Raw genomic sequence first — 22,083 nt, 5'->3', positions numbered from 1 at the left:
TGCCCTGCTCCCCCCTTCTGAGTCCTCTCCCTCCGTCTGCCCCCCCCTTTCGTTTTTCCTCTTCTCCCCCCTTTTCCCTGCCTCGTCTGTCCAGGTCTCCCCCCCCCCCCCCACCCCATCTGCCCTTGCCTGTGGTGTGTAATCTTCGTGCCGTCTTTTTAGTGCAGTGTTTCCAGTGACTGTTAAGTGTTGTGCGTCTTTTCCGAAGTATTGCAAACGGATATCATACTGTCACTGTGTGTGATTTTTATATCTCTTGCGAACAGAAACCAGACTGTCGCCATGTTATTTTAACCGTCTCTCTACTATTTTCCCTCCCTGCTTCCTGTGTACTTTATTATCATCGCCCACCATTTGTTTTATGTTTTAACTTTCCACAATTTTCCGCCATTTTGCAATTTACGTCACCGTTTTATCGCCTGCTTTTATTGTTTCTTATCTTCTTATGTTTTAAAAATTCTGTAGGCTGAAGAGCAGCGTACTAAGCTGCTGCCAGCCCGCCCCCTTGTGGGGAATCGAAATCCAATAAAGGAAAAAAAAGCATCTTTGCCTCGATAGATGGCGCTGACGAACGGGAGTTCCTCTGACCACATGCCGCGTGTCCATTGTGTGTCGCGTCCGCAGCTCGTGGTCGTGCGGTAGCGTTCTCGCTTCCCACGCCCGGGTTCCCGGGTTCGATTCCCGGCGGGGTCAGGGATTTTCTCTGCCTCGTGATGACTGGGTGTTGTGTGATGTCCTTAGGTTAGTTAGGTTTAAGTAGTTCTAAGTTCTAGGGGACTGATGACCATAGATGTTAAGTCCCATAGTGCTCAGAGCCATTTGAACCATTGTGTGTCGCAAGCTGTGTGATTACTGCAGCGTACTGTAAGCAGCAGAATGGCCCGGTATTCATGTCGGGAATAAGCCGAGATGGTGTTTGTGTACGCCCAAGCGTATGGAAACGGTCGAGAGGTAGCATGGCTATACCACAATAAGCACGCTCACAGGCAACAACCATATCTCACAACATTTCGAGCCCATTTTGGGGGTCTGTGTGATCATGGTTCCTTTCAACGGACGAACGCGCAGGGAGAAATGGTTCAAATGGCTCTGAGCACTATGTGACTTAACTTCTGAGGTCATCAGTCGCCTAGAACTTAGAACTAATTAAACCTAACTAACCTAAGGACATCACACACATCCATGCCCGGGGCAGGATTCGAACCTGCGACCGTAGCGGTCGCTTGGCTCCAGACTGCAGCGCCTAGAACCGCACGGCCACCCAGGCCGGCGCGCAGGGAGACGGCGGACTGTGCGAAAACCAGATTTCCTTAACTGCCTGCTCAATGTACAGACTGAATAATATTGAGGATTGGTTCCTCAAATTATGCCGTTTAAAGTCCTCTAGCCGCTAGCCTAGCATCTGTGTAATTTTGCGCCTAAAGATTCGGGACATCCTCTGCAGAGACCAAGAAAACTGAGACGTGACGCAAAGAAAAGATCAGAGCTACTCCTAAGGTGTAGCGACCTAGACAGTACCGGTTGGAGAATATTTTTCCTCTGAAGCGAGCTATCATTTGACACCTCCACACATTAGCTGGCTTTGCTCCGGCGCTTGGTAAGACATGTGAAAATAAATCTGTGTGTAATGGTCGTGGAAACGGGTTGTTTTTTCTTCTATAATAAGGACTACATTGACATTCCTCTGTAACAGAAATGAATTTCCGATTCTTGTACCAGTGCTAAATATAAAAAAAAACACACTTTATCTCATCTTAAGTAATTCCTGAGATCTTAAAAAGTTTTTAATGAAAGCAGGAAAAACTAGACCTATTGTGCTATCTATTAAACTGAAACGAAAGAGCGAAAATATGAAATTTCTGTTATCTTTCTAGTTTAATAATGGGACTTTTTAATTCTATAATTGACAAATACTCACCTTCCATGGAAAAAATGGGACAGAAATACGAAAAATATAATCTAATTTTATGTTGAATTGTGAAGCATAAGACACTGTTAAAGTGAGTAACTTGTATGTTACATGTGATGAAAACTCACCAGTAAATTACAACATGTAACGTGCAAAGTAGTATATTATTTCTTGCTAAGCTAAGTGTTGGGAGAAATTAGAACCCAGTTAGATGAGGACTTAATAGAAGAGTTTATATTTTAAATAAATTTATACTAACGATGACAATATTTGAAACTGAAAGCATTGGCGCTGGTAACCACACACTGCCAACTTCTACTCTGTTTGCAGAAGTACGGTTACTGCAACGGCTTTGCTTCTGTCATTGTACACATTCACCCGTGTCAGTTTTCGCTACTAATTAAGATACGCACTGTTTACAGATATTACACTTTAAATTAAAAGGAAGGTCAGCGTTGGCCGTAATATTGATGTTTCATTGATAGCAGAATCGATTTTCGATCACATGGTGATCATCTTCAGTGCTGTACAAATTAAACTCAGACACTGCTATCAAGTTATCAATAACCAAAACTGAGAAGCGATCACTGAGTTATTGTGATCGCTTCTCAGTTTTGGTTACTGATAACTTGATACCAGTTCAAAAATGTTCAAATGTGTGTGAAATCTTATGGGACTTAACTGCTAGGGTCATCAGTCCCTAAGCGTACACACTACTTAACCTAAATTATCCTAAGGACAAACATACACACTCATGCCCGAGGGAGGACTCGAACCTCCGCCGGGACCAGCCGCACAGTCCATGACTGCAGCGCCCCAGACCGCTCGGCTGATCCCACGCTTGATACCAGTGTCTAAGTTTAATTTGTACAGCATTGAAGATGATCACCATGTGATCGAAAATCGATTCTGCTATCAATAAAACATCAATATTACGGCCAACGCCGACCTTCCTTTTAATTTAACATATATGGTCGTTGTGCACACAGCACTCCATGGAGTCGCCAATCAATATTACAGTTTGTTGCCTATACACGGTATGCACGAAATCACAGCAGCCCATTCTCTACTGGGAATATTTTCAGACAAGAGATTCAGTACAACCTTATACAAATCCCCGTCTCATGTATGAGTTTTCGTTGCGTGAATCTAGTCCTATAGCTGGCAGGTTAAAGTCTTCCGAATTACAATAACATGATCAGAAAATGTACCCGTGATATTCTCCAAGTTTTCTCTGACCCCGCCCGGATAACCGAGCGCGTTAAGGTGCTGCTTCCGGAATTCGGGAAGCGAATATGCCTCGTTTCGAATCCACTTCGTGGATTAACGACGACGGCTGGTGGGTGAGCCAGCAAGCCGATTTTTTTTTTTTTTTTTTTTTTTGCCCACATCCAACTAGGTAAATACCGGGCTGGTACCCACATCATATCACAGACGAACTCTATGCAGACAGTTACCTTTGGCGCTGTTAGAACCGCCTTGAAAACCTGTGGTCACTGCGTCTCCCGATGCGTAATGTCTGACCCGTTAGTTTCAGGTTGAGTGGCGGACAGTAGTAGTATTGCCTATGTCTGGACCGAAGGCGAATGTGGAAACTGGCCGCCCGGCTCTCCGCTTACGCCCGCAACAGTTTTGAGGCGCTGCCTTTTACTGATAACATATCTGGTCCAGAACGGGATTTGTCTGTTAAGTTTTGTCGGGTGCAGCAGGTGGGTATGCTGATCACTGTCATCTCCAACGTTAGTCGGTAATGGAGCCCCTCTGCGCGGCGGCAGGCAGATCGGTAAAAAAAATAGCCACTGTGCACTTCGTATGTTACTGGGACATCTCGTCCGAGATGAGAAGAAGGCCGTGCCGGCGGCTATTGAGAACACTATGTCCAACCGGATGCAAATCATCGCTGATGTCGGCACGAATAATACTCGCCAGCTGTGAGACCATGCCTGGTTCCTTTCGATGGTTGGTTGGACTGATGAAGGCAAGCACAGCTCACTATTTGCAGCGTTGTATCCAGAATCAATCCCAGTCCTCTAGTGGAGAACCGAGTTGAAGAAACCAGAGGCCCAAAAGATTCTGCCACGATCTCAGATGCGAATTTCTCGACCGCTGTCGTGGAAAATTGTAAGCCACCCTTCAATATGTCACTAACAAAGGAAGCAGAGTATGTGTGGCGCGTGTATAAGGAGAGTTTTTAGGTTAGAGGAGCATAGGGACGACGATGAACTGTCAGCAGAAATCTGAGATAGGTCAGCTACATCACTCTCAGAGGAGAATGTTCATCCTTGCTGATCGGAAAGGGCCAGTGTTAATGTGGCGTTAGTAAACTGCACGATCGTTCTTCCTAAGGTCCGAGAATTAGCATCAGTTAATACAAGCAAAAAAGCTACATGGTATTAGGAACAGAAAGCTCGCTGAAACCGGAAATGAAATCCTAAATTCAGATAGCAAGGATAGGCTAGAAGCCAATGGCGACGGCTTTTTTATTTCCTTAAAAAATTCTATAGTATGCAGTGATATTATTACACATTCAATATGTGAAGCATCAAAGTTGGGTAAAAAATGGTAATTGTATGCTTTTATAGACCACCTGCTTTAGAAACTGTAGTCGCAGAGCGCTCCAGAGAAAACTTGGAGAACATCACGCTTAAATTTCCTGATCATGTTATTGTAGTAGAGAAGACTTCAACTTGCCTGTTATACAGGGTGGGGCAAATAAAAGTGGCGTGGAGTAGTGGATACGATTGGATGTGAATTTTTAGCAGCATTAAGGACAAGGAAAAGACGTACAGTTACTCCCAACAGGAAAGAGCAACTGCCCGTACTGCTGGCCAAAACCTGGACCACATGTACACAGTCTTCACGCCTGACAGAGTTGTTAGCAGAGGTCAGTCTGGTCGCGGCTTTAGTTTGCTACCTAGCTCACCTAATCATTCAGTGTGCGATTATTTTGTGTGCGGAGCCCTCAAGTCTGAGGCGTATCGCAACAACCCTCATAATCTCCAAGAACTGCAGCAGAACATTTCGGATGTGACTGCAGCAATTCCAGCAGCCCAGCTTCGATCCCCCCAGAAGTGCCAAGAGATGAATGATGGTCACTTTCAACGTCTGCTATAGTCAGGTTACTACTTTATTTCCTTTGTTGTGTTTCTTTGTACCTGGAACTCTGTTCCCCAGGCCACTTTTATTTGCCCCACCCTGTAAAATTGGAAAGTCATGTAATGAAAACTGGTTCCGGAGACAGGGATTTTTGGAATGTTGTTCGCAATGCCTTGCCTGAAAATTATTTTGACAGATAAGGGTATGTTGTGATTTCGCACCCATAGCAATATTCTAGCGCAAGTTGGATAGTGCGATATAAGGCAATTGTCTGTGTGCGTTCAATCATTCTAATTTTATCGCTGTTGTTCTTACGTGATGTGAGAGCAAGGGAGAGTTTCTGAACTCATCTGTGAAGACATGTTCCATATACTGAAAGTTTAGTCTTCCAGTAAAGAGCGTAATGTGTGACACTAGTGTACAAAGACAACCTCTGTAACCGTCTCTTGCTGACCAAAGAAATCATTCTTGAACCGGATTTCATCCTTCAGTAATTTACATTCGATAATGTGCAAAACAACGATTTACACACTTAAAAAAATGTTTTGCATCACCTCGGTTCCGAGAGTTCCGGAACCTGTGCAACATTTCCACTCTTTTTATCGCTCATGAAAACCACACATTGCATTAGGTATCACAATACAGCGAGACCTTCAGAGTTGGTGGTCCAGATTGCTGTACGCACCGGTACCTCTAATACCCAGTAGCACGTCCTCTTGCACTGACGCATGCCTGTATTCATCGTGGCATACTATCCACAAGTTCATCAAGGCACTGTTTGTCCAGATTGTCCCACTCCTCAACGGCGATTCGGCGTAGATCCCTCAGAGTAGTCAATAAACAGCCCTTTTCAATTTATCCCAGGCATATTCGATAGAGTTCATGTCTAGAGAACATGCTGGCCACTCTAGTCGAGCGATATTGTTATCCTGAAGGAAGTCATTCACAAGGTGTGCAAGATTGGGGCGCGAATTGTCGACCATGAAGACGAATGCCTCGCCAATATGCTGCCGATATGGTTGCACTATTGGTCAGAGGATGGCATTCAGGTATAGTAAAGCCATTACGGCGCCTTCCATGACCACCAGCGGCGTACGTCGGCCCCACATACTGCCATCCCAAAACAGCAGGGAATCTTCACCTTGCTACACTCGCTGGACAGTGTGTCTACGGCGTTCAGCCTGGCCGGGTTGCCTCCAAACATGTCTCCGACGATTGTATGATTGAAGGCATATGCGACACTCATCGGTGAAGAGAATGTGATGCCAATCCCGTGCGGTGCATTCGGCATGTTGGTGGGCCCATCTGTACCGCGATGCATGGTCTCCTGAACCTCGCCACGGACGTCAGGAGTGAAGTTGCGGATCATGCAGCCTATTGCGCACAGTTTGAGTCGTAACACGACATCCTGTGGCTGCACGAAAAGCATTATTCAAAACATGGTGGTGTTGCTGTCAGGGTTCCTCCGAACCATAATCCGTAGGTAGTGGTCATCCATTGCAGTAGTAGCCCGTGGGAGGCCTGAGCGAGGTATGTCATCGACAGTTCCTGTCTCTCTGTATCTCCTCCATGTCCAAACAACATCGCTTTGGTTCACTCCGAGACGACTGGACACTTCCCTTGTTGAGTGCCCTTCCTGGCACGAAGTAACAACGCGGACACGTTCGAACCGTGGTATTGACCGTTTAGGCATGGTTGAACTACAGACGACACGAGCCGTGTACCTCCTTCCTGGTGGAATGACTGGAACTGATCAGCTGTCGGACCCTCTCCGTCTAATATGCGCTGCTCATGCATAGCTGTTGACACCTTTGGCCGGGTGGCATCTCTGAATAGTCAGAACCGGGGTGATGCAAAACTTTTTTTGATGTGGTGTATTTACAAGTGGTTCATGCAAGGGTTTTGACAAGTAGTTACTCTTGCATAGGAACTGCCTCCAACAGGATCATACAAAGATACGTTTTTTTACAGGCGTCAGTTAGTTGTCGTCTTAGCCAGTACTAGCCATGTGGTGTTCAGGAGGGGACTAGACACTATCGAATAGTTAATGGATCCGCTGGAGGGGGGGAGGTGAGGTTGGGGACAGATATTGTTACCCGGGCTGCCGAAAAGCTCCATAGAAACTTGAATTTCGCCAGTCTAAATAGTAGCTTCGAATTATACAGGAGAGAAATGAACTACGAAAGGAAAATAATCGTTCCCCGTTTAACTGCGAAGTGTATGTTAGGCAGTGATCAAATAAACTGATACATAATTTCTTGCAAAAATAAATTCCGGGAGTTGGATTCAAGGAAAACTATTCTCATATGTGGTGTAACTAACGTAAGGTATCAAAGAGTTGTTGGATTTTGCCTCTGATAGTCTGTGATATTGTGGTAAAACATCATAAAATTAAAGGATAAGTAATCTGCTATTACAAACGTGTGAAAACAACCACTTACTCTCTGCTGGTTAGTCTCAAAGAGCAGGGAAAATTAGAGCTTAACTTTCCATCGCCGGCGTTGTCATCAGATACGGCTTTGACAAGGACAGCGGAAGCATTAGATCGTATCCTTTTCAAGAAAACCGTTTAAGCGATTTACGGAAAGCACAGAAAACTTAAATTTAGATGACCAGACGAGGATTTGGTTCCGGTCCGTTCGGAAGAGAGTCCAGTTGTTTAACCACTGCGGCACCTCTCTTGTTGTGGATATGCGTGTGCACCACTCCAAATACAGAAGTAGATCTAAGTGTATATTGTTTGTCAGTTACTACGTCCCGCTTTATTTACGAGCCATTGAGTCCTGTGGACCTTTAAAAGTTTCGTCAGTTTACCTTCTGGAAAACAGAGCCCTGCATCTTTCGTGCAAGCATATGTTACGTCTCGAGAATCCATTAGACTCATCCGCCCGCACCGCTACTTGAAATTAATTCCGTAGAAGTCAGCATGCAGCGATCGTTGCGATAAATTAAAGCCATGTTCTGAAATTTTGCGTATGATGATCAACACAGCCTATACCTCCGAATTGAGCGAAATAACTTCCTTCCTCATTCCAATATGTTATGTTTCGTTGAAATACTGCTATTTTTTCTTAATGCACGAACTGAGGCATCTATTTTTTTATTAACACACATTACAGTTACTTCAACAACATATCTACCTCAAATCGTAGCCTTATTTCACACTGCAGAATGACCACAGTCAACGAGGTCGAAGAGTAGCTTGCACAGTACAGGCACGTGCAGAGATTCAACAAGTACTGATGACTATCTTAGTACGTGACAAAAGGCAGGAAAGCCTCAGTTTTTCTGGGTTCGCGCGGTTACTGTTCGAAACGTGTAACATTATGCCTGCATTGCGCTAGTTACCGGCAAACCTTGTAAGGAAGTGTGAAGAGATTCCTTACCTCAGCACTAGCCAACTAGTCACTATATGCAGCTTACTGGCTCATCGTTACTGTTCACCAAATCAGCAGCCGTCTGATATTTATTACCCTGAATGAAATTTACTGTCACCTACGAACCGAAGACCCTTGGAGTATGAGTGATACGTTGACTTGGCATTGATGCCAGAAGCAAATGATACTGCAGCATGTTGCACAGGTGTGCATTCAGCTGTCGGCCGGCTATTTAATCATAACTCACGTGATCGCAAGTTGCATCATAAGCCCGGTCTCCTTGGAGTTGTTGTTGTCTTCAGTACCATGACGACAGTCAATAAATAACGAGTGCAGAAGGAAATGGTTGTGACAGTGAGAGAAAAGAGGTAGGAGGTGACAAATATGCAACTTCGTGGCAACCAGGAATGTATCTTTGACGCTGCTTATAACTGCCAAACAAGAGTACAAAATCACTTTGCAAACAATCATACAAAAGAAAGTGACAACAGGAGATGTCACAGTGGCCAGGCAAGGCAAAAGACTCGTATTCGGTAAGCCCAGAGATTAAATTTCCATCTACACATCCACATTTGTTTTTCCGTGTTTTTCTGTATCGACTAAGGTGAATGCCTGGGTGGTTACTTTAAATACGACACACTTCCTCTAATAAAATCGTCGTCGACGGGATGTAAGGCCCTAATGTTCCATTATTTTTAAAGACAAAGAATTTATTGGATTTTTTTGTTAGCCTATCGTACTGCTTTTGTATAATCTACACTGAAGAGCCAAAGAGACTGGTACACCTGGCTAATATCGTGTATGGCGCTCCCGAGCACGCAGAAGTGCCGCAACACGACGTGGCATGGACTCGACTAATGTCTGAAGTAGTGCTGGAGGGAATTGATACCATGAATCCTGCAGCGCTGTCCATAAATCCGTTAGAGTACGAGGGGGCGGAGATCTCTTCTGACAAGCACGTTGCAAGGGATCCCAGATATGCTCAATAATGGTCATGTCTGAGGAGTTTAGTGGCCAGCGAAAGCGGAAGTGTTTAAACTCAGAAGAATGTTCCTGGAGCCACTCTGTAGCAATTCTGAACGTGTGGGGTGTCTCAGTGTCCTGTTGGAATTGCCAAAGTCCGTCGGAATGCACAATGGACATGAATGGATGCAGGTGATCAGACAGGATGTTTACGTACGTGTCACCTGTCAGAGTCGTATCTAGACATATCAGGGGTCCCATATGACTGCAACTGCAAACGCCTCCACCAGCTTGAGCTGTCCCCTGCTAACATGTAGGGTCCATGGATTCATGAGGTTGTCTCCATACCCGAACACGTCCATCCGCTCGATACAATTTGAAACGAAACTTGTCCGACCAGGGAACATGTTTCCAGTCATCAACAGGCCAATGTCGGTGTTGACGGACCCAGTCGAGGCGTAAAGCTTTGTGTCGTGCAATCATCAAGGGTACACAAATGGGCCTTCGGCTGAGAAAGCCCACGCCGATGATCTTTCGTTGAATGGTTCGCACGCTGACACTTGTTGATGTCCCAACACTGAAATCTGCATCAATTTGCGGAAGAGTTGTACTTCGCAGGAGAGCTTCTGTAAAGTTTGGAAGGTAGGAGACGAGATACTGGCAGAAGTAAAGCTGTGAGTACCGGGCGTGAGTCGTGCTTCGGTAGCTCAGATGGTAGAGCGCTTGCCCGCGAAAGGCAAAGGTCCCGAGTTCGAGTCTCGGTCGGGCACACAGTTTTAATCTGCCAGGAAGTTTCATATCAGCGCACACTCCGCTGCAGAGTGAAAATCTCATTCTGGAGTTGTACTTCTGTCACGGTGAACAATTCTCTTCCGTCGTCGTTGATCCCGATCTTGCAGGATCTTTTTCCGACCGCAGCGATGTCGGAGATTTGATGTTTTACCGGATTTCTGACATTCACAGTACACTCGAGAATTGGGCGTACAGGAAAATCCCCACTTCACCGCTACCTCGGAGATGCTGTCTCCCATCGCTCGTGCGCCGACTATAACACCAAGTTCCAACTCACTTAAACCTTGATAACCTGCCATTGTAACAGCAGTAACCAATCTAACAACTGCGCCAGACACTTGTTGTCTTATACAGGCGTCGCCGACCGCAGCGCACTATTCTGCCTGTTTACATATCTGTGTATTTGAATACGCATGCCTATACCTTTTTCTTTGGCGCTTCAGTGAATATAGTCCTTATTAGAAGGTTAGATTGGTATGTCATGTAACTAATGAGGAGGTAGTGAATAGAATTAGGGAGAAAAGAAATTTGGGGCACAACCTGACTAGAAGAGGGGATCAATTGATAGGACACATTCTGTGACATCAATGGATTACCAGTTTAATAGTGGAGGGAAGTGTGTGTGTGGGGGGGGGAGGGGGGGTAAAAATTATAGAGGGAGCCAGGAGTAAGACAGTAAGCAAATTCAAAAGGCTGTAGGTTGCAGTAGTTATTCAGAGATGAAGAGGGTTGTACATGATAGAGTAGAATAGAGAGCTGCATCGAACCATCTTCGGACTGGAGACCACAACAACAACGACAACAAAGTAGTCCAAGTCTGAATGAACTCTACGGAGACTGTGTTGAGGAAACGATTTGGTTTGTAGAGTCCAAATGATACGAGGCAGGTGGGGGATGGAGTTCAATAAAACACTGAAAGCTCTGATGAATTACTGTAGACATCAAAATCGGCCAGGGAAAAGTTAAAGATTGGGGGTGCTGTGTCGTCTGAAAAAGACACAGCCAGTGCAAAAGAACCATAGGCGCAAAATTCAAGCTGGTGCCAGTGCCATAGAGACTCCACCAGCGCCACGGGCGGCGGTGAGGATGAAGATATCGACATCGCCTCGGCTAATTGCCGGCCAAGTACAATCCGCCAATGACCGGACGACAACGGTAGGAAGCCTACTCGGAAGACGGAAGAGCAGCTCTCGTCCTCTTGGTTATAGACAATCGTCCAGCGCTCAGACAGGGAACGTCGTTCAGTGAACTCTTAGAAGTCAACAGACAGTTGTAAATTGTATTTGTTATGTACTGTGACGTTTACCTACGCTTATTAGCACTTAGTCATTGGGGGCCTTTTTTGCGTTACATTACCCGGCCTTTTTTGTGGTCTATTACATGCAGTGTTGCAGATTTATTTTCAACAAGTCACAATGATAATAAACCTTTTTCACTTATTTGTGTGACTTTGTTACTAATTTGTTGGAGTGTAGAACTTCGTTCGTCTATCCTTTTACCTGACTGTGGGGGATAGCTGTACAATAGTGGCAAGGATAAATTGTCTTCGCGGTGTACTGCACCAGAAGCCGTTTCACGACCTCACAAACTCGGGCTACCGTAACAACAGTGGCGACTCGGCCTCCACAGCAGTAGCGATCAGGTCTTTACAAAACTGGCGACAGGGGTTTACAAAAATGGAATCATATCAGATAAACGCAAAACAATGCACTGGCGTCAGAGAGAATTTTTGGAACCTTCTAAATTCTGTTCTTCCTCATCTCGGAGAAGATAATAAGAGATAAAGATTAAAAAAAATTGGAAAGGATTGTAATTTAATGAGAGCACGATCAATAAATACGAAGAACGGATGGATAAACGGAACAGAAATTGACACAGGATTAAATAAAAGTCAGATTGAATATTAGTGAAACAAATAGAAAGTTGATGGAACTATCAACAAACGAAGGTAATAGACGAACAATCGAAACTGAATCAATGGAGTAGTGAAAAAATAATGATTTAAATATCTAATAGTTTTGTTGAAGAAAATAATGTTAAGGAAGACATTGTTGAGATAATGTTTAGACCAGAGTGAGTCCAGTCTATTTTGCTGTTCTACACATTGTAATGCTGCAGCGGTGATAAAGTTGGAGCACAATTAGGAAATATGGAGAGAAGCTGAGAATATGCGATCAATAAATTGTGAGAATGATATGCGTACTGATTAGTTATGAACAAGGCTAGAGAATAATGCGACCTCAGGAGACATAGCTCTGTAGGGAACATTCTTCCGTTTTATAGAGGACGAGGGATTATTTAATAAGGAGCGGTACTCTGAGAGAAGAGGAAAGCTAAGGAGGGATAGTTGAATGAAGTACTGAAGTACCTGAGAGAACCGGAATCAGGAAGCATGGCGTAGAAAGATGCAGCGCAGGGAAAAACGAGATAAAAACTGCTAGTGAGAATGGACCATGGTACGTATGGTTCATGATCGCCGGCAAGCATGGAAGCAGAGAGGTGTGAAGCGTAAAAAAAATATAAAAATAAAAAATAAAAAAGCCTTACACTAAAGTGCCAGTTTCATTAAATCTGTAAGTTTCATCTCAGGATGACAAAGCAGGAAAATAATTTATCCTGTGACAGAGATGAATTTGATCTAGAGGACGTCCATTAAGGAGACTCCACCGTGTCGACGTAAACTTGAGAAAGAGAATTAAGTTCTGTGTAAACAGAACACCCTGAGACCAAAGATTACATAACACCCGATCTCCTTGAGGCGTTGACAGCTTTGCACAACGCTCTGTCAATAAACAAGGATACGAAAGTAAGCTGAGAACCGCCTGCATACGTAATGAGAGTTGGTGTACAGTCAGATTTGTACAGAAGTAAGCAGCCACAGACTTAATATACACGTGCATTCCAAATCATTAATCAGAATTCCACTTCAAATTACTTGGAGTTCTTAGCAAACAAAGTGCTGTAAGATCCCCAATGTTACAGCCCATGCAGGCTGACAGTACAGATAAGCAGATGCGAAACAGAAAATAATTGTTATACAACGTCCAAATTTAAGTTAAAACATAGTTTCTTGAAGGTAGACTCAACTACAGCGGAATCGCACGTCTCTCGTCAGCAAACGCTATTAAATCGTTGAAGCATATACACACCGCTTACAGTTTGCGAACAGATAACAAAACCGTTAACATTAGTTTTTAGCATCAGTACGAAGGAGGCTGACTAGTTATGTCGATAAAACAGTTCACATAAAGCGCTTTGTACGCAATAGGACGAACTCATTATATAACTATCATACCGCAGAGGAAACAGCCAGGTTGACATATTACGAAAGTGTGTCGTATAGGTAGCCAACCTACCGTTTAATAATTCCACGTCCATTCTCTTAAATGCTTTGCCATTCTAAACATTATAAGAACATAAACTGTCACTTATGAATACACTGTTAAATCAAACTGCAAACGCTACTGCAAAATACAAACAAAATCATAAAAACAACGAAGTACACTCTAAGACAAAAAGAAGACGAGCCACGAAGGAATTATCCGAATACGACGGAAAACGGCTGATGTGATGTACATGTACTGTTGATTACAATTTCAGAAAAAGTGGATGCTTTATCCAAGAGAAAAAGATTCACAAACTGAGCAAGTTAATAACGCGTTGGTCCACCTCTGGCCCTTATGCAAGCAGTTATTCGGCTTGGCATACGAGGTGCATTCAAGTTCTAAGGCCTCAGATTTTTTTTTCTAATTAACTACTCACCCGAAATCGATGAAACTGGCGTTACTTCTCGACGTAATCGCCCTGCAGACGCACACATTTTTCACAACGCTGACGCCATGATTCCATGGCAGCGGCGAAGGCTTCTTTAGGAGTCTGTTTTGACCACTGGAAAATCGCTGAGGCAATAGCAGCACGTCTGGTGAATGTGCGGCCACGGAGAGTGTCTTTCATTGATGGAAAAAGCCAAAAGTCACTAGGAGCCAGGTCAGGTAAGTAGGGAGCTTGAGGAATCACTTCAAAGTTGTTATCATGAAGAAACTGTTGCGTAATGTTAGTTCGATGTGCGGGTGCGTTGTCTTGGTGAAAACAGCACACGCGCAGCCCTTCCCGGACGTTTTTGCTGCAGTGCAGGAAGGAATTTGTTTTTCAAAACATTTTCGTAGGATGCACCTGTTACCGTAGTGCCCTTTGGAACGCAATGGGTAAGGATTACGCTCTCGCTGTCCCAGAACGTGGACACAATCCTTTTTTCAGCACTGGCGGTTACCCGAAATTTTTTTGGTGGCGGTGAATCTGTGTGCTTCCATTGAGCTGACTGGCGCTTTTTCTGGATTGAAAAATGCCATCCACGTCTCATCCATTGTCACAACCGACGAAAAGAAAGTGCCATTCGTGCTGTCGTTGGGTGTCAACATTGCTTGGCAACATGCCACACGGGCAGCCATGTGGTCGTCTGTCAGCATTCGTGGCACCCACCTGGATAACACTTTTCGCATTTTCAGTTCGTCATGCAGGATTGTGTGCACAGAACCCACAGAAATGCCAACTCTGGAGGTGATCTGTTCAACAGTCATTCGTCAATCCCCCAAAACAATTCTCTCCACTTTCTCGATCATGTCGTCAGACTGGCTTGTGCGAGCCCAAGGTTGTTTCGGTTTGTTGTCACACGATGTTCTGCCTTCATTAAACTGTCGCACCCACGAACGCACTTTCGACCCATCCATAACTCGATCACCACATGTCTCCTTCAACTGTCGATGAATTCAATTGGTTTCACACCACGCAAATTCAGAAAACGAATGATTGCACGCTGTTCAAGTAAGGAAAACGTCGCCATTTTAAGTATTTAAAACAGTTCTCATTCTCGCCGATGGCGGTAAAATTCCGTCTGCCATACGGTGCGGCCATCTCTGGGACGTATTGACAATGAATGCGGCCTCATTTTAAAACAATGCGCATGTTTCTATCTCTTTCCAGTCCGGAGAAAAAAAAATCGGAGGCCTTAGAACTTGAATGCACCTCGTAGATTGATAGAGTTGTTGGGATGTCCTCCAGAGGGATGTAGTGCCAAATTCTGTCCAATTGGCGCTTCAAATTGTGAAAATCCTGAGCTGGTTGGTAGGTCCTACCCATAATGCTCCAAATGTACTCAATTGGAGAGAGATCAGGTGACCTGCTGGCCAAGGTAGAGTCCTGCAAGCACGAAGACAAGCACTAGAAACGTATGCCGTGTGCTTAAACCTATCCGAGGATGGCTTGCCGTGAAGGGCAACAAACCGGGGCACGGAATATCGTCGACGTACCGCTGTGCTGTAAACGTTCCGCGGATAACAACGACAGGTGTCCGACTATGAAAAGAAATGGCATCGCAGATCATCATTCCCGGTTGTCAGGCCGAATGGTGGGTGATAGATTGGTATTCCACCGCTGTCTGAGGCGTCTCCAGACATGTTTTCTCTGGTCATCGGGGCTCATTTCAGAAGAGGGAGTCATCACGGCAGACAGTTCTACTCCAGTCAGGCCGAAAACGGGTCTGGGGATGCCTATGACAGCGGTGGGTTACCAGTCTGACTGTCGCCCGCAGTCAGGACTGATGGTCTGGGACGCTATTTCTTTTCATAGCAGGATCGCTTTGGTTGTCATCTGCGGCACCCTTAGAGTGCAACAGTGCGTCGATGATATTCTACGCCCCTTTTTGTTGTCCTTGATGGCAAGCCATCTTGAGCTTACATTTCAGCAAGATAATGCCCACCTGCACATGGTGGAAGTTTCTATTGCTTGTCTTTGTGCTTGCCAAAGCTTATCTTGGCCAGCAAGGTCGCCGCATCTCTCCCAAACAGAGTATATTTGGAAAGTTCTGGGTAGGGCCCTCCAAGCATCTCGCGATTTTGACAATCTAACTCGTCAGTTGAACATAATTTGGCACAGTGACCGTGAGAAGGACATCCAACAACTCTGTCTTTCAGTTCCAACACGAACAGCTGCTTCTGTAGGCGTCAGAGGTGGACCAACACGTTATTGAATGGTTCAAATGGCTCTAGGCACTATTGGACTTAACATCTGAGGACATCAGTCCCCTAGACTTAGAACTACTTAAACCAAACTAACCTAAGGATAGCACACACATCCATGCCCGAGGTAAGATTCGAACCTGCGACCGTAGCAGCAGCGCGGTTCCGGACTGAAGCGCCTAGAACCGCTCGGTCACAGTGGACGGCAACACGTTATTGACTTGCTCTATTTGTGCAGCTCTTTATCTTGAGTAAATGATAGAATTTTTCTGAAACGGTAATCATTTGTCTATATATGAACATCAAAACTACCGATTTCCGTCGCATTCGCAAAATTTCCTTCGTGGTTAATTTTTTTTTTTTTTGTCTCAAAGTCATGGAATTTCAAGAACCTTCTTTAATAGTTAGATAAGAGTTCATTGGAAAATGTGAAAAATTAGTCTCTTAAAATAACTTGGGGAAATTAAAAATGTGCTTTACACGTAAATAATATGCTGATGACAAATATCCTGGAGATTGTAATCATTTTTTCTATCAGGAGCGTAAAACAATCCAATTTTAAACAATTCTTTTGTGGATTACCTAGAGCTTATAATAAGAGTGTCCCTAAACATGTTTGGAAGGAAAAACATTAATGATATAAACTGTGTAGTTGTGACGAAGGTGTCTTTAGTTTCTCTTTCAATTTTCATTTAAGTTCATGTATGTGAGGTGGTAGGAGGGGTCTAAGAACTCTTTATTCATTAGCTTAAGCAGCAGTAGCTCCCATAAATGTCTCTTAAGTTCCAGTAAATGATTTGTGAAATATTCAGACGTCGAAATCATCAACGCTTGCAACGTTCCTTAATTCATGCTCACAGTTCCTATGGTAATTAGCTACCTTGAATCAATAGCACTATTTGTTGTAAAGCTACATCCTTACAGTAGTTACTAAGATCATCCTTCACTTATAGACATGAAGAGACCGGGGGGGGGGGGAGGGAGGAAGGGAAGACTAATTTATGTAGATGTATAGATAAGTGCGAATAGCACTATGCATTGTAGTAATAGGTTATTGTTTTTAATACAGTATACACATTAAATTTCTATGGTGTCTTTTTCTCATACTAATGTAAGTTATGCTTTGACTCGTTCTACATCCTTAAAGGTTCTCCTTTGTGATGGAATCTATGGAACACGATAAACGAACGAATTTGGAAGATTTAGCATTTTGAGTTACCACGAAGAAAACGATCATTGACACATAGTCAGCGGAGATTCATAAAATATAGCTCGTGTGGAACGCAACTTCTCATGAAATAATGAGTATTATCGACGGAGGATATCAAATTAATTTCATATGTCTTGATCTCCAGAAGGCCTCAGATACCGTTCTCACAAGCGGCTTCTAATCAAATGGCGTGCCTGTGACGTGTCGTCTCAGTTGTGCGATTGGATTAGTGATATTCTGTCAGAAAGGTGACAGTTCGTATTAACTGACGGAAAGCCATCGAGTAAAAAAGAGGTGATACCTGGCGTTCCCCAAGGAAGTGTTATAGACCATCTGTTGTTCGTAATCTATATAGATGATTTAGGAGACAGTCTGAGCAGCCCTCTTAAATAGTTTACAGATGATGCTGTTATTTCCTGTATAGTAAAGTCTTCAGAAGATGAAAAGCAATTGCAAAATCATTTAGACATGATACCTGTATGGTGCGAAAAATGGTAATTGACCCTAAATAATGAACAGTGGCAGGTCATCTACATGAATATTTACAGGAATTCGTTACGTTTAGATTACACGATAAATTGCACAAATCTAAATGCTGTCACTTCAACTAAAACCCTAGGATTGAGGATGTGCTTAAGGCGAACCAGAGACTTCGTTTTATTGGCACAACACTTAAAAGATGCAGCAAATTCGCTTGTCCGTCGTGTGCTAGAGTACTGCTGTGTAGTATAGGATCGCTACCCGAAAGGACAGATATCGAAAAAGTTCAGAAAAGGACAGTTTGTTTTGTATTATCGCGAAATAGGGGAGAGAGTATCACGAATATGATACGCGAGTGCGTTTTTCAATCATCATCATCCTCCTCCAGATGCGAAATATTATGTTGACGCCCACCTACACTGAGAGAAATGATCATTGCAATAAAATAAGAGAACTGGGAGCTCGCACGAAACGACTGAATTTTCCGTATATATATATATATATATTTGTGCGCTGTTCGGGAGTGGGATGATAGATAAATAGTATCGAAGTCATTCGATGACCCCTCTAGCAGGCACTTAAATGTGAGGTGCGGAACAGTCATGCAAATGTATAACAATGGCAACGATGTTCTTGAGAAAACCGGTTGCTTAAATTAGAAAACTGTGCGATATTTTTGCTGCCGCCGTAGTGAATCTCGCGTAGGAGTAACGAGGGTAAGATAAGTGGAGGCGTAGAGACTATCAGTTCTCGCTCGCTCCACACGCCAATGCAACAGGATAGAAAATGTGTGTTATTGATACGAAGTACACTCCACCTCGCACTGTAATGTGGCTCGCAGTCTGTCTGTGCAGATCTGGTTTATGTACTTTTAAGACGATCGCATGCAAAGAATAACATTATGTGACGACTACTGGTGCCTGCCTTCAAATACTAGTCCGTGCGGTAAGTGTGGTGGGCAATGCGGTAACAGAAGGCGGCGCGAGGACTCACCATGATCGGCGTTGCTCGGTTGGCTGCAGAGCGTCGTGTTTTGATTGGGGTGTGGCCGGCCGGTCTTTTAACCGCGGCGCCCGGACTGGAGGCTCGGCGGTTTCTCCGCTCGCCATTGGCCAGCGCGCTGGCTGCCGAGGTCGCCCAGGTGACCCGCGGAACGCGTCAACAGGTGGTGCGCGTCTCGGAGCCGCCGAGAAAACTCTGCTTGTTGACTCTCGGTAAGGAGCCATGTCACATCATTGTTTATCCTCAAGTACCAGGGGTAGTTTCCGGGCGGGAAGGCGCGCCGGTCCCCGGCAAGAATCCGCCCGGCGGATTAGTGTCGAAGTCCGGTGTGCCGGCCAGTCTGTGGATGGTTTTTAAGTCGGTTTTCCACCTGTCTCGGCGAATGCGGACTGGTTTCCCTTATTCCGCCTCAGTTACACTATGTCGGCGATTGCTGCGCAAACACTTTTTCCACGTACGCGTACACCACAATTACTCTACCACCCAAACATTGGGGTTACACTCGTCTGGTGTGAGATGTTCCCAGGGGGTCTACTGGGGGCCGAACCGCACAATAAGCCCGGGTTTGGTGTGGGGCGGCGGAGGGGTGAGTGGACTGCTGTAGCCAATTGTTGGGTTGTGTACCACTGAGGCTACGGCGGGGCCGAAGCCTCTCCATCGTTTCTAGGTCTCCAGTTCAGTACCATACCGTACCAGAGGTAGTCACGAAGTTTCAGTCATCACCTCGAATACAATTGTGGTGTCACAGCCAGACACCACACTTGCTAGGTGCTAGATTTAAATCGGCCGCGGTCCATTAGTACATGTCGGACCCGCGTGTCGCCACTATCAGTAATTGCAGACCGAGCGCCACCACACGGCAGGTCTAGAGAGACGGACTAGCACTCGCCCCAGTTGTACGACGACTTTGCTAGCGACTACGCTGACGAAGCCTTTCTCTCATTTGCCGAGAGATAGTTAGAATAGCCTTCCGCTAAGTCCATGGCTACGACCTAGCAAGGCGCCATTACCCATTTCTAGAGAGGGTCTCACTTGTATCATCAAGAATGCTGTATACAAATGATGGATTAAAAGTTAAGTATTCCAGCAGCTACGTACTTTTCTTTATAGCATTCATTACGTATCCTGTTCCAGACCTCACGCCCGTCTGCGTTAGATTATAGCGTGCATTTCGGCCTCCTCTATCTACAAGGTGTTGGCACATTTGCCAACACATCAACAATAAAGCTACTTAATACTTTGTTTATTTGCATGTACATGGCTGTAGTTCAGGTACATACTGAAATCCCCCCCGTCGCAGAACCGTGGCACGCTGCTAGGGCAACCAAAACAAAAAGGGCAACCCACTGACAATCTGGAGTATTTTGCTGTAGCTCGTTGTCTGCATTTGAAGGGGAGCAACGACGTAATAGCCCATGCTGGGTCGGTGGGAGTCTCCTGGGTGGTTTCTCAATGTCTTCTCAATTAACTTTCTTTGGCACAGGCACACATCTTGCCTGTTTTAAATACTCTGGAAATTTCCCTAACGTAAAGGACTTATACACTGTGTTTGTCAAAGCAGCGTCCGCTCCCCGGTAGCTGAGTGGTGCCGGCACGGTAACTCAGCGTGTTCGGTCAGAGGGTTGGCTGCCCTCTGTAATAAAAAAAACTGAGTTAATGCATCACCGACGAACTGAAACGGGTGTCTTTGCTATGTCCGCCACGAGCAGATGCAACGAACGAAAACGAACAAAAAAAGAAGTGGTCAGCGCGACAGAATTTCAGTCCTAAGGGCCCGGGTTCGATTCCCGGCTGGGTCGGAGATTTTCTCCGCGCAGGGACTGGGGGTCGTGTTATCCTAACCATCATCATTTCATCTCCATCGACGCACAAATCGCCGAAGTGGCGTCAAATCGAAAGACTTGCACCCGGCGAACTGTCTACCCGACGGGAAGCCCTAGTCACCCGACATCAGTCAAGTCAAAGGAGCTAGTATACTGTTTATTCGTTGTTTCAGCACATATATTGTTACTCCATCTAGGCCTGCTGACTTTTAATTTTTATGTTTCGTGCGGTCTTACTGACTTACAGGTGTTATAGTTGTTTCTGGCAATTTTATTTGTAATTTTTCTGAAATACTTGAAAATGCTGATTCACGTACTGTGCTACATGGTTTGGATCACTTATTACTTTTTCCTCCTCTCTTATCAGTATGTTGTTATGCTCTTCCTTTTCTCTCCCTGTTTCCTATTTAATCATATCCCAGAATGCTTTGCTTTTATTACATGGATTTTTGCAGCAGTAAGCACCATTCTATAAATCTTTTTGTAGCTATGATAGATATTAAAGAACTATGGCTCATTATGACGATCTTTCATGAAAGTTAGGTACTCAAGGAGTTGGTATGACTTGATAATAATTGCTGCTATCTATTTGATTTTGTGAGACATTGTTACTGGTGAGCATGATTTCGGAACCGCCTTTTCAAAGTTCAGTTTAAGTAATGTTGATAACTTAGAGAATTTTACATTTTCTGCATACACTTCACCCCAAATTTGGTTTGCTAGCTCTCTTGAAAAAACTTGCACTTTTATTTCTGATAAATGTCTTTTGCAGGACTGTAGCTTAGGGATTTTTTCCACAACTAGTTGTACTGTTATTTGGCAGAAATGGAACGAGAGTCCAAGATTATTTACAGCTACAATACATTCTTGCATGTTTATATTTTTGGTAACACGGTCGATTACTGATGGATTGATTGTAGTTACACTAATTTAACGAGCATAACAAATCTCTGAAGGATATTTTGAGGACGCTGCTAGTTTTATTTGTAATATTTGTGTTTAAGTTTATCAAAAAATGGCTCTGAGCACTATGGGACTTAACATCTGAGGTCAGCAGTTCCCTAGAACTTAGAACTACTTAAACCTAACTAACCTAAGGACATCACACACATCCATGCCCGAGGCAGGATTCGAATCTGCGACAGTAGCAGTCCCGCGGTTCCGGACTGAAGCGCCTAGAAGCGCTCGGTCAAAGCGGCCGGCTACACGTTATTAGCCTTTTGTCAGTTCAGTCACCACACAAAATTATGTTGACTTTTGTAGTTGAGATTTCGTCTATTTTATTAGTTTATTCAGAACAGTTTGCACACCATCATTGGATGATCGATACACATATCAAATAAGTAATTTCTTACTGATGTGAAATCTTGTTAATTCAATAGCTGATATTTCAAAGTGAGGGCTTCACTTACAGTGC

The 22,083-nt window shown here is 44.4% G+C and overlaps 1 protein-coding gene across 1 annotated transcript in view; it reads right to left on the bottom strand.

Annotated features, from left to right (window-relative positions):
* The window catches only part of LOC126167697 (4-hydroxyphenylpyruvate dioxygenase), a 132,069-nt gene extending 113,109 nt beyond the window's left edge, over nucleotides 1-18,960 (bottom strand). Inside the window, exon 1 of the mRNA XM_049920494.1 lies at nucleotides 18,835-18,960. Within this exon, the coding sequence (XP_049776451.1) occupies nucleotides 18,835-18,837 (3 nt within the window). The 5' untranslated portion in view covers nucleotides 18,838-18,960. The remainder of the gene's footprint in view (nucleotides 1-18,834) is intronic.
* Between the last annotated feature and the right edge of the window lie 3,123 nt (nucleotides 18,961-22,083).

Source organism: Schistocerca cancellata, chromosome 1 (genome assembly GCF_023864275.1).
Source record: "Schistocerca cancellata isolate TAMUIC-IGC-003103 chromosome 1, iqSchCanc2.1, whole genome shotgun sequence".
In the NCBI taxonomy this organism is placed as follows: domain Eukaryota; kingdom Metazoa; phylum Arthropoda; class Insecta; order Orthoptera; family Acrididae; genus Schistocerca; species Schistocerca cancellata.
This window is presented reverse-complemented; position numbering and strand designations above follow the sequence as displayed.